General features: G+C 36.0%; 3 protein-coding genes across 3 annotated transcripts; all 3 read left to right on the top strand.

Moving 5' to 3' along the window:
- The first annotated feature begins 3,356 nt into the window (after positions 1-3,356).
- LOC137839211 (uncharacterized) lies at positions 3,357-4,517 on the top strand. The gene has a single exon (XM_068648336.1). It carries the CDS (start codon positions 3,357-3,359, stop codon positions 4,515-4,517), a length of 1,161 nt encoding a protein of 386 aa, XP_068504437.1.
- Positions 4,518-4,520: 3 nt separating this feature from the next.
- LOC137839210 (uncharacterized) lies at positions 4,521-5,536 on the top strand. Its single transcript, XM_068648335.1, has 2 exons — positions 4,521-4,876; positions 4,966-5,536. Exons 1-2 carry the CDS (start codon positions 4,521-4,523, stop codon positions 5,534-5,536), a joined length of 927 nt encoding a protein of 308 aa, XP_068504436.1.
- A 1,039-nt stretch (positions 5,537-6,575) lies between these two features.
- On the top strand, positions 6,576-9,464 carry LOC137839209 (uncharacterized). The gene is made up of 4 exons (XM_068648334.1): positions 6,576-6,895; positions 6,977-8,007; positions 8,104-9,174; positions 9,283-9,464. The coding sequence occupies exons 1-4, from the start codon at positions 6,576-6,578 to the stop codon at positions 9,462-9,464; spliced, it is 2,604 nt and encodes an 867-aa protein (XP_068504435.1).
- The last annotated feature ends 3,443 nt before the right edge of the window (positions 9,465-12,907 follow it).

The raw sequence follows: 12,907 nt of genomic DNA, 5'->3' as shown, positions 1-12,907 counted from the left end.
GCGTTATTTATTTTTCAGAATTAATTCGTATAAATATTTTTTAACAAAAATGAAAAAATTGAATTTATAATTACTTTACTATTACAGAAAAGGTGGATAAATTTCTTAACTATGACATAAAAATTTAATATTTATAAAGAATATTTTAAAGAAGTCATAAATAAGTTATCCACTGAAAGTGCTCTAAGAAACTTTCTGATAAGGAGAATAAGATAAGAAAAAACTGAAAATGATATTTAATATGTGTGACTTTTCTTAATCTTTAGTTTTTATAAGATATATAAACAATAAATTAAAATTAAAAATATATTATATTATATTAGCAAGTGGGTTGGTTACTCATCACCGAAACTCATTCTCCAATCTAATAAATGAAGAATTTGATTGAATTGATGACTAATAAATATTCATAGCAACATTTCTAATTTTAAAATTGTTAGAAAAAATTTCTCTGACATTAAAAAAAATGAAAATTCAAAATTTTGAAGTTGTAAGTTAGTAATTGTAACTTGAATTCTCATATTCTACCTTCCTACTCAAAATACTTATATAAAACTCACATGCATAAAAATCACACAAAGAAAGAAAATAACTTTTAAATCACCACATTTATACTAAGCAAAAATATAAATTTCTAAACTTTTAAAACATATATTATGTAACAACGGAATAAAAGACAAAAAAAAAAAGAGAGTAAAGAAGCTTTCTTTCCATCCTTTTTCTTCTTTCTCTCTATATTCTCTTCTCTCCCTCTCTCTATATTCTCTTCTCTCCCTCTCTCTTAATTTTCTCTTCCAATCTTCATCTATTTTAAAATCTGATCATACCACGTTGTAGCTGGCGAGTTAAAGAACATTTCTACCCGATCAGATTTTCAAATAGAGTAAGTTCATTTTTACTCTAAATATCCTTTGTTATCTGTTTTTCCTTAGGATTTAGTCATCAATCTTGGTGGGGTCAGTTGAGAAGTTTAATCCTCTCAACTTATTCTATTATATACTGAATTTTTGTTCTGTTTGGATAACTTTCTTTAGGCCCGTAAATCTTGAAGCTTATCCAGATTGTGGGAAATAAAATTCTAGAAGTTGCTTGGAAAACAAACAATTGAGGTAAGGGAAGCTAAATTTAAGTTTTAATAACACCCTAGGATAGAAAATCTGAATACGGAAGGGACGTGGTCTCAAATTCAATTTCTCTTGTAGGGATGTTATTTGTTTATATATTGCGTGTTTGTTTATATATTATTTAAACTTTATAAATGTACCATCCCGTCCCCGGGCGTTGACCAAAGTCAAAGTCAACATATAGTGAGACCACTCGAGGAGTACAAAGAAGGAAGTCAACAGACTGACCGCTTGAGGCGTCGCCAAGAGAAGGCATCTCCAAGATGAGGCGTCGTCAAGAGAAGGCGTCGCCAAAGTAAGGCGTCGCCAGGAGAGGGTGTCGCCAGGTTAAGACGTAGCCCAAAACAGTAACAAAGAGAAGAGAAAGGTGGTTTCAAGGCCATAGTTCTAGTACCAGTAGGGAGTAACCTGACTCGTGAAGTACTCATGCCACCGCTGGGAGGCCCCTGGGATAGATACGACCCATGAGAGGGCCACGCCCAGGGGCAAACCACGTGCGTAGTGCAAGAGGAAGGTAGATACACTCCCAAGGGAAGTGACTAGAGGTTGGGGGGTCTGAGCTGTGAAGCTCCGACACGGCGAAAATGACGCCGTTACCGCTTCCGACACGCCGCCGACACGGGAGCGCGGCGGGTGCGTGCACGACGCGGTGTCGGACGCACCTGCCTGGGCCGGATACGGCCCTCTTCCCGGACACGACGGAGGAGACACGACCCTCTTCCCGGACACGACGGAGGAGACACGACCCACTCCTTCGACACGGCGGATGGCGCGCGGTCCACTCCTAATACACGGCGGACGGACGACGGACGGACACTGTGCACTCTTTAAACCCTAATTTCTCAGATAATCTTAACTAAAATCTCAAATAAAATCTTTATTTCACAGAAAATCTTAACTAAAATATCAAATAAAACTCTTATTTCACAGAAAATCTTAACTAAAATCTCAAATAAAACCCTTATTTCACAGAAAATCTTAACTAAAATCTCAAATAAAACCATTATTTCACATAAAATCTTAATTAAAATCTCAAATAAAACCTTTATTTCACAGAAAATCTTAACTAAAATATCGAATAAACTCCTTATTTCACAGAAAATCTTAACTAAAAAAATAAAATTAAGAATAAATAATATATTTGTTTCTTAAAAAAAATTATAATTTAAAAAATAAACTTTATAAATATGAGTTAGAACCAGTAACAGAGCATTGGTGAACTCAAGTGGAAGGCGTAAAGTGGTGAACATTGGAGAAGAAGAAAGGAAGAAGAAAGAAAGAAAAAAGACAACCTGGTGGAAAGAGGTAAGTGACTATCCTTAGTTTTAATTTTCACACTGCCCAATTGTCCATTCAATAAATCTCTTCATATTCCAATGTTAAAATTCTTAAATTTTTTTTCTTTGCCATTAAAATGCATACCTACTACCATTATTGTTAGAGATAAAGGTATACTCTTTCATATAATTTACATACAATACAATATTAATTTGAATTTAATTTTTTTATTGAATTTTTAATATTTTCAAATAATTTATATATAATTATATTTATTAAGATTATTTTTTATTCAATATTTTAATCAGCATTGTAGATCTGAATAAAAATACAGTAGTTTTGAATTTAAGTTTTAATATTTTCAAATAATTTAAATATAATTTATTATATAAATATATCATTGTAATTCTGAATAAAGATACAGTAATTTTGAATTTATTTATTTTATTAAATTTTTAATATTTTCAAATAATTTAAATATAATTATATAATATTATGTATTATTATATAATTTAAATATTTTATTTTATTTTTTAAATTACTAACATGAAAATAATATTTTTATATTTTACATATTCACTTAAATTTTTATTAAAAAAAATATTTTATAAAGGTAAATTAAACTTTTAACCTAAAAATATTAAATATTGAAGATAATTTATTTTCTAATAATTATATTAAAACAAAAAATATAAAATAACCTTAAATAAATAACATAATAATTGAATACTTTTTAAGAATAAAATATATTATAATTCATCTTTAATTTCTACGTATTTTATTTTTTATATTTATAATTTGATTTCTATTAAATGAATTTATTTGATTTCTATTAAATGAATTTATTTGATTTCTATTAAATGAATTTATTTGGTTTCTATTAAATCAATTTATTTGATTTTTATATGTAAGTAAATCTTTTATATTTAATTTATTTTGTTATAGGAAATTAAGATGAATATATCCAATCAAACTACGGAAGAAGAAGATGAAACAAAACCTTTGTGGAGATATGTTTCAAAGTTAAGGAAAACTCCTGGTGGTGGAAATAATATGATCAAGTGTAGCTTGTGTGATTTTTCATTCAATGGATCTTACACTCGAGTAAGAGCTCATTTGTTAAGAATTACGGGGGGAGGAGTTAGAATTTGTGCGAATGTGACGCCGTCAAAACTGGTTGAGTTCAAGAAATTAGATAATGAAGCATCATTGAAAATAGAATACTCAAAAAAGAAGAAGGTTCCTTTGCCACATGTATCTGATGAAGGAAAGCAGAGCAACAACAATGATCTTAACCCAAAACTGAAAGGTTCTTTACAAGCTGCTTTCAATATTCAAGGGAGGGATACTGTTGATTGTGCAGTTGCGAGGATGTTTTATTCTTCAGGACTACCTTTTCATTTAGCAAGAAATCCTTATTATAGGAATGCCTTTTCTGTTGCAGCTAATACTTCTAATCTTAGTGGGTATGTACCGCCAACATATAATAAACTGAGAGGTCCTTTACTTTCAAAGGAAAGAAGACACGTAGAAAATCTTCTGCAACCTATAAGAAACTCATGGAATCAAAAAGGTGTAACCATTGTTAGTGATGGGTGGAGTGATCCTCAAAGAAGACCACTTATAAATTTTATGGCTATCACTGAGAGTGGACCAATGTTTTTGAAGTCAGTAGATGGGTCTGGTGAAATAAAGGACAAAGATTTTATTGCTAAACACATCAGAGATGTAATTATGGAGGTTGGACCAAAAAATGTGGTACAAATTATAACAGATAATGCATCTGTATGTAAGGCAGCAGGTATGCTCATAGAATTAGAATTTCCTTCAATCTACTGGACTCCTTGTGTAGTGCACACCTTGAATCTTGCATTGAAAAATATATGTGCAGCAAAAAATACCGAAAAAAATAGTGATACTTATCAACAATGTTCTTGGATCTCACAAATTGTTGATGATGCAACCTTTATTAAAACCTTTATTATGGGGCACTCTATGAGATTATCAATGTTCAATAACTTCAACTCATTGAAGTTGCTTTCTGTTGCTTCAACAAGATTTGCTTCAACCATAGTCATGCTAAAAAGGTTTAGAAGTTTGAAGAAAGGGCTGTAGGAGATGGTTATTAATAATGAATGGTCTTCTTACAAAGAGGATAATGTTGATAGTGCACAATTTGTGAAAGAAACTTTGTTGAATGATAATTGGTGGATGAAGGTTGATTACATACTTGCTTTTACTACTCCTATTTATGATGTACTCAGAAAAACAGATACGGATATGGCTACTCTTCACTTAGTATATGAAATGTGGGATTCAATGATTGAAAATGTGAAAAAGGTCATATACCATCATGAAAGGAAGACAGAAGCTGAATACTCATCATTTTTCGAGGTAATCAAGTTAATATTAATTGATCGTTGGACTAAGAGTAGCACATCACTTCATTGTCTGGCTCATTCTTTAAATCCAAGGTAATACAATATAGTTATATTATTTTATTCTTATATTTTATTGAGTACATAATATTATGTTAATTTATGTTTTTATATTTTTTATGTAGATATTATAGTCATGAATGGTTAAGTGAAGATTCACACAGAGTTGCCCCACATCTAGATAAGGAACTTACTCAGGAAAGGAAGAAATGTTTTATAAGGTACTTTGATGATGTGGCTGTAAGGAGAGAAGTAAATATAGCGTTCGCAAACTTTTCAGATGGAAGAGAAGGTTTTGATGATGCTGACTCTTTAAATGATAGAGGTCAAATGGATGCAAAATCATGGTGGATTGTTCATGGAGTTCATGCACCAACACTTCAGAAGATAGCTCTTAAACTACTTGGACAACCATGTTCTTCTTCTTGTTGTGAGAGGAATTGGAGTACCTACTCCTTTATACATTCTTTAAAAAGAAATAAGATGACACCTAAAAGGGCAGAGGATCTAGTATTTGTCCATAGTAATCTTCGTCTTCTCTCAAGGAACTCCTCACATTACAAAGAAGAGGAAACTAAATTATGGGATATTGCAGGAGATGACTTTTCATTGGATGACAATGGAATTCTCGATATTGCTAGCTTATCTCTTGATGAACCAGAATTAGAAATTATATTTTTTAATGAAGATGAATAAATGTAAAAGTTAAACATTATGGTTTACATAAATACATCTTTTTTTTTATACCATTTTTATAAATGTTTTTCTTGATTTTTTTCATATAACAAAATATATTACTACATTTTAATTTATACATAGCCGTGTCCCGTGTCCTATAATTTTCAATTTAGCCGTATCTCCGTGTCCGTGTCCGTGTCGTATCCGTTCCCGTGTCCGTGTCTGGGCTTCATAGGGTCTGAGTTGGCACCCAGAAAGTCACCCCACGCGCCAGATGCTCTTCGAGGAAAGAGGACTCGCACAATGGAATAACCCTAAGTTGGGTTACGACACTGTGAGGCTCTCTGCGTAGAATAACGATCAAGTCAGAAGAACACGTGGCAATAAGCACTGGAATATCAATATTCTCCTGAAAGTTCGCTAAGGTACGCGTTAATTTAGTTTACGTATCAAATGTTTCAAGGCATATTTTTATACACTTTCAATGCGCTTTAACGCGCTTTAAATGCGAGAGGTGTATAAAAAGGGGCCTTGGGACGTTTGAAGAGGGGTCGAGTTTTTTGACCTAATTCTCACAGTTTACACAGAGCCACAAACCTAGTTGTTTCACGGTGCACCCACTGTGCGCACAGACAATTAGGGCACACAGTATTAGCCACTCAGTATTCACAACCACCTTCAGAGCATCCCTTCACGGTGTTCCGATACGGAGGTGTGTCACCTTTAATGTTTCTCGCTAGCTGACTTGATCGTCGGAGTGCAAACGGCCGCAAGGGCGCCCCTTTGTTCACTTATTTCCAGGTACTCACAGACGGAGCAGAACGAAAGTGCCCTAACTCGTGAGGACAAGCCACACATAAAGACGACCCAGGTCAACCGGCGGGAACATTTGGAGCCCACCGTGGGGCCGATATAAAACATCAGTCCCATCACACAGTTTTTCAGTTCCAGTTGCAGTTTCCAACCTAGTCCCAGTTCTCAAATCGCACGATAGTCAGGAAGGCTTCCAAAAACCACGAGAATGAGGCTCGCACGCGCTAGGAGTGAAGAGATGACCATGCAGCAACTCATGGGCATGATGCAAGGATTGCAAGAAGCAAAGGCAACATCTAAAGTAGAGCAAGAGCGCATGCAGGCGGATCTTGCAGCATCTCAGGCGAGAAACGATGAGCTCCACCGCACCAACGAGGAACTACGTTGCGGGTGGCGCGACGTAGACGACCCTGAGACTGCCACCCCACCAAGAGAATTCTCAACACCGTTCTCACAGGCGATCCTAGAGACAACAATCCCCAACACATTCACGGGGTCCAAAGTAACTTTCACAGGGATGGAGGACCTTGAGGCGCACCTCACTGCGTTCCACACGCAGATGATGTTGGTAGGCGGTTCTGATACTGTAAGGTGCAAGCTCTTCATGAGCACTTTGACTGGGATGGCCATGGATTGGTTCATCAGCCTCCCAGAGGGTCACATCACGTCTTTCACACAGCTTTCGCGGCTATTCAGAGAGCAGTATCTAGCCAACATGGCCTCGCCCCCAGTTTCATACGACCTGTTTGACGTGAAGCAGTATCAGGGTGAGACCCTGAAAGAATACATAAGTCGCTTCGGGGCGCAAGTGGTGAAGGTGGGTACCACAGACGAACCCATGATCGTGTACGCGTTCAGGAAAGGGGTGTGTCCTGGGTCTTTCAGCAAGTCACTCAATCGTAGCCGCCCCAAGACTTTTGCCGAAATAAGGCGTCGGGCGGTAGAACACATTGCCTCTGAGGGTGAGACATACGAGAAATGCACAACTGCTGCACCCCCACGCCAAAGAGCGCACATGCGCACACAACCTGCTAGGGTCCACGAAGCCGCCACAAAGAGAAAAAGCCAAGACAGGAAGCGCACCTACGAGGCAAGGAGGACCCAGCCTAGGGGTCGAGCAGAAGGAAGGAGAGAGGGGAATAGACCTCTGAGGCACAATTTCGTGGTGGAGCTTAAAGACCTCATCGTTGTGCCCAACATAGCTGACAGGTTAAGGCCACCGGTGAAGTCTGACAAGGTGCTGGGACCCCACAAAGAATCATGGTGCGAATTTCACGAGGCATTCGGGCACCATATTAACAACTGCTTAGCATTGGGTTATCAGTTGGATGAGCTTGTGAATAATGGTTTCCTAAAAGATTATCTCGCTGGGTCTACTACAACCACAACCACAGCGACACCAGAGGAAGGTCAAGCGCACGAAATACTGACTCACGGAGAAGTACACACCATCTCTGGCGGCTTTTCCGGAGGAGGACCCACTGCCTCTCAACGTAAGAAATATTTGAGATCAGTGAGTTCAGTTGCTGAGGAGTTTTCGGATGACCCGTGGGAGTCAGACCTCGTTTTCACAAGGGCTGACCTGCGGGATGTCGTTCCACATGATAATGACCCCGTGGTCATTTCAATAGTCACAACGGGAAGAAAGGTACACAGGGTTCTCGTTGACCAGGGCAGTTCTGCAAACGTCATGTTTTGGTCAACCTTCAACAAGCTATAGTTATCCCCTGACCTGTTGAGACCCTACACTGGATGCTTGTATGGGTTTGCAGATAACCTAGTGGAGGTACGTGGCTACTTGGAGCTGAGGACGACGTTCACAGATGGACCGGCATCGCGCACCGAGAGCATCCGGTACTTGGTGGTCAACGCCAACTCAGCCTACAACATCTTGTTAGGCAGACCTGCCCTGAACAGATTAAGGGCAGTGTCCTCCACGCGCCACATGAAGATGAAGCTACCCGATCTTAGTGGCAAAGTGATTGTAATCAAGTCAGATCAGGAAGAGGCCCGAAAATGCTATGAAAATAGATTGAAGACAAAGAGAGGCGTGGTCATGATGATTGAACGACCACCCATTTCAGATTCGCGCATGGAGGTAGAAGCATTGGCAGAGGCGACGCCCGTGGAGTCCACGCCTGTTGAGGCCACGCCCATAGGGGCGACGCCTATAAAGGATGTGCGCGCAGAAGAAAGTGGCGGTGATGCCTCGCCGATGGAAGAAGAATACCCAGAGGTCTCGCCCATGGAAGAAGCGTCGGAGGGGGGGATGCCCGATGCATCAGATAGGGCGACACCTGTAGAAGAGGACCACAATAATGAGTCTTGTTCAGAGAGCGTGCAAGGTGAGCGACCCCAACCAGTAGACAACGTGGTGGAAAGGCAGATAGGGGGTAAAGTGTTCAAATTAGGATGCCTCTTGAGCCAGAAAGAACAAGAAGAGGTAGCTGCAGTGATCTCGCGCCACCTAGATGCATTCGCATGGACTGCGGCGGACATGCCAGGCATCGACCCAGACTTTTTGTGCCACCATCTTACCATGGACGCCAAGGTTCGCCCTGTGCGACAGAGAAGGAGGAAGTTCAACGAAGAACGATGCCTCGTCGTGAAGGAAGAGACGCAAAAACTGCTAAGTGTCGGGCACATCAGGGAAATACAATACCCTGAGTGGTTGGCCAACGTAGTCCTAGTAAAGAAGGCGAATGGGAGGTGGAGGATGTGCGTCGATTTCACAAACTTGAACAAGGCATGCCCAAAGGACTCGTATCCGCTACCCAACATTGACGCGTTAGTGGATAACGCCTCGGGCTGCAAGATGCTGAGTTTCTTGGATGCATTTTCAGGTTACAATCAGATCAAGATGCATCCAAGGGATGAGAGTAAAACGACGTTCATGACGGAGACAAGCAGCTACTGCTACAAGGTGATGCCATTTGGGTTGAAGAATGCAGACGCCACTTACCAGAGGGTAATGGACAAGGTCCTTGCACCCATACTGGGAAGGAACGTGCAGGCCTACGTAGACGACATGGTGGTGACTTCACACGAGAGAGGGCAGCACGTAGCGGATTTGGAAGAGTTGTTTGCTACCATATCAAAGTATCGCCTCAAGTTAAACCCAGAAAAGTGTTGAAGATAATGACTACAAATTGTTGAACTATGTAAAATTTTGGTTGTATTTTATTATGCATATGTGCTTTTGTTTTCGGATCTATAATGTTATTTATGACACAAATTCTATACACATTTTTATTTAAATATGCTTTAATTCAAGTTTGTTTCAACCAATATGAGTATTCAAGTATTTCATATTATTATTTCTTATCTATTTTATGTTATATGGTTGTTATCATAAAATTTTATGCAAATGTTCACTGAGTGCAATTGTGAATATTATCTGAGTTTTGTAGAAATGACATCTTCATCTACGAAGAGACAATGCAGTCATTGACAGGGTAAGGGGAAAACCGTGCTGATAATTCAATTCCTGATGCATTAGTACCCGGTATTGAGGACGTCCTTAATCATTCTCGGGATTTTTCTAACAAAAACTAGATGCTGGAGTTTGGGATAGGCTTTGCTCACAGATCAATCGTGCCCCCTAAGGTCATGCATCTTAGGTTCTTTGATGATGCCACTTTTTTGAAAAAAAAAATCAATGAAAAAGTTAAATATCCATCAGGTATATGGTGTCTAGCAACATGGAAGGGATGGCCAGGAGGATGACAGAGATGATAAAGATGACATCGACCCAACATTTCAAAGGAACATGTTGATTGCAGTGTACCTCAGGTTCCAATGCATGATTACTCTACAATGTCACCATAAAACTTGAGTGGATTCCAAGCATTGCAGTTATCCATTCGAACTATGAACCTCAACATGAACAGACATTTCGACAAGGTTCATGATCATATTGACGACATGGAAAAACAAATTAAGGACTTCCATGACTTTTTTTAAAATGATACATATTTCAATGTATTATTCATATCATTTTCCGTAACATTATTATTATTATTTCATGTTTATATATATATATATATATATATATATATATATATATATATATTTGTAGTGTATGTTTAATATTTGTTATGCACTATTAACTTTATCTATTAATTTTGCTTTAATAGATTATAATTTATTGTATTAATATTTATTTCATATATATTTTTTCTTTATAAAATTATAGATCCAACATAGTATTGAAAATAATCTGCTCCAACACAATATCGAAAATAATCTGTTCCAACACAGTACTAGAAATAATCTTTTAATTGAATACACCTATAATTCACAAATAAATAATTCACAATTACAAATTTGTCCTAAATAAAGTTTCTGACAATCATAAATATGTTCCATAAATTTTACATCATTTATATTTTTTGCGAAGCTAGCTCTAACGTAGTACCAAAAATAATGTTTCAATTAGTAAAAATAATATTTTAATTCAAAATAATTATAATTCACAAATAATCAATCAAATTAATTTTTCAACAATTTTTAAATACAAGGGCAAATGTGTAAACTTATATTTTTATCAATTAAAAAAAATACAATTTCAATCACACTCATCACATCACTCACAAACTTTCCCTACACTTTTTACTCTATTTACCTTAATCTAAACACTTTCACTTTTTTCATATTTTCCCTTCAAATTATCGTAAGTCTATTCTCTAATCCAAACAAAATATTAAAGTCAAACGCTAAAGCATAATGAACATTTAATAGTACAAATTAAATTATAACTAAATCATAACTATTAAGTATATTAATTATCATTAATGTTGTCTTAAGTAAATATAACCCTAGTGAAAGATGGGGTATATTGAAGATCAAATCAAACTACCTAGTGAATTAATTATCCATCATTATTTTAATTAAGGTATAATATCTCTTTGGTCTTTATATTGAGCATTGATTTTGGGTCTCGTCTTTCTATTATTTTTGTTAATATAATATTTTTTGTTGAAATATCACGATTTTACATTTTAAGGAAAAATCTTGCATTGAATAGGAAGTAAAATTATTTAAATGTGAGATTATTTTAGAATCGAGGTCTTATTTTTTTATATAAAATTTATTTGTGATATTACGTGTTATCATATGAAAAATAATATAAAATAAAAAAAATATGGAAAGATTAGACCAAATTCATACAAAAAATAAATAAATAAAGCAACTCTCAATAGTAGCCTAAGCAATTACATTGATTAAATAAAAAAAATTAAATAAATAAGAAGACAAACAAAAGAACTTTCTCTAATGCGTATCACTCATAAAGACAACTAAGAAGAATGATTGAATTCCAAAAATCCAATCAAATTAATCCTTGTCTACATTCAACAATGGTAATAAAATTCTATAATATTGATATATGTCACTACCATTATTTTTTCTTGGGTTGACTTATTTTGAAGGTCATCTTATTGCCATTCACTCTAGATTTAGGAGGACGTCCCGACCTCCTGGAGGTTTAAACTAGTTCATCATCTTCACTTAGCCTCTATTTGGTTATGTTGTTCACTTTTCATACAGATGAAAAGGCGAGTGGGTTTTGTGTTAGTTTCCGGTGAATGTCACTGATTTGCGAGCATGGAATGACAAGTTTCTATTTTCTTTCTTCCTCCCTCAAGTGTAGAGAAAGCATGGGAAAACCACGATAGCACATGTTAATTCTCCATAATTCCCTTAGCTTTGAGATGCAGTGAGATTTTTTGGACAAAAGATGTTTGAAGGAACCAAAATCGATTATGTAATTAAGATAATCGATTATCCTTGTATTTCTAGTTCATAATCGATGTTTAATTGCCTTTGAATACTCACAACATCGATTATCCATGCTTTTTTTAGTGAACACCAATGTTTTGGTGCCCATAATTGATGTTGGTTTTTTTTCACTCACATAATCGATGTTGTGGTGTCTTTGTAAAGATAGATAATCGATTATCCATGTTTTTTTTGTGAACATCGATGTTTCGGTGCTCATAATCGATGTTGGTTTATTTTTCACTCACATAATTGATGTTGTGGTGCCTTTGTAGAGGTAGATAAGCAATTATCCATGTTTTTTGTAGTGAACATTAAATAATTTAGGAATTTTATTTATTTTAGATTTTTATAAATAAGAAATTAAATAATTTATTTCATATTTTTTTAGATAGGAAATTAAACACTTTCCACTCTATTTATCTCAATCTAAACAACCTCACTTTCTTCACACTTCTCCTTCAAATCATCTCAAATTCACTCCCTCAAATTCACTCCGTAATCCAAACAAACCATTAATGATTCCTTGTTATCTATCTTTTTCAGTCCATAACTACCAAATTGGCTTCTTCTAAGAAATACCAGTCGAAGTAGATTCAACTACATTGCCAAGATGGTCGAACATGACTCTTGAGCCTTTTTTCATCACTTTAAAGAGATTCAAAATAATTTTACAAGACTAAATATTTGAAACAAATTTAGAAGTAACATGTTTGGCAAAAACTAATTTAAGACTTGTTGCATTAATTTCATATTTGAGATGAAATAATTTCTAAAATACCATAATTTTCAAGAGGC

This window comes from Phaseolus vulgaris, chromosome 3 (genome assembly GCF_000499845.2).
Source record: "Phaseolus vulgaris cultivar G19833 chromosome 3, P. vulgaris v2.0, whole genome shotgun sequence".
NCBI classification, from domain to species: domain Eukaryota; kingdom Viridiplantae; phylum Streptophyta; class Magnoliopsida; order Fabales; family Fabaceae; genus Phaseolus; species Phaseolus vulgaris.
The sequence above is the reverse complement of the archived record's forward strand: the minus strand, read 5'-3'. Positions and strand labels throughout refer to the sequence as shown.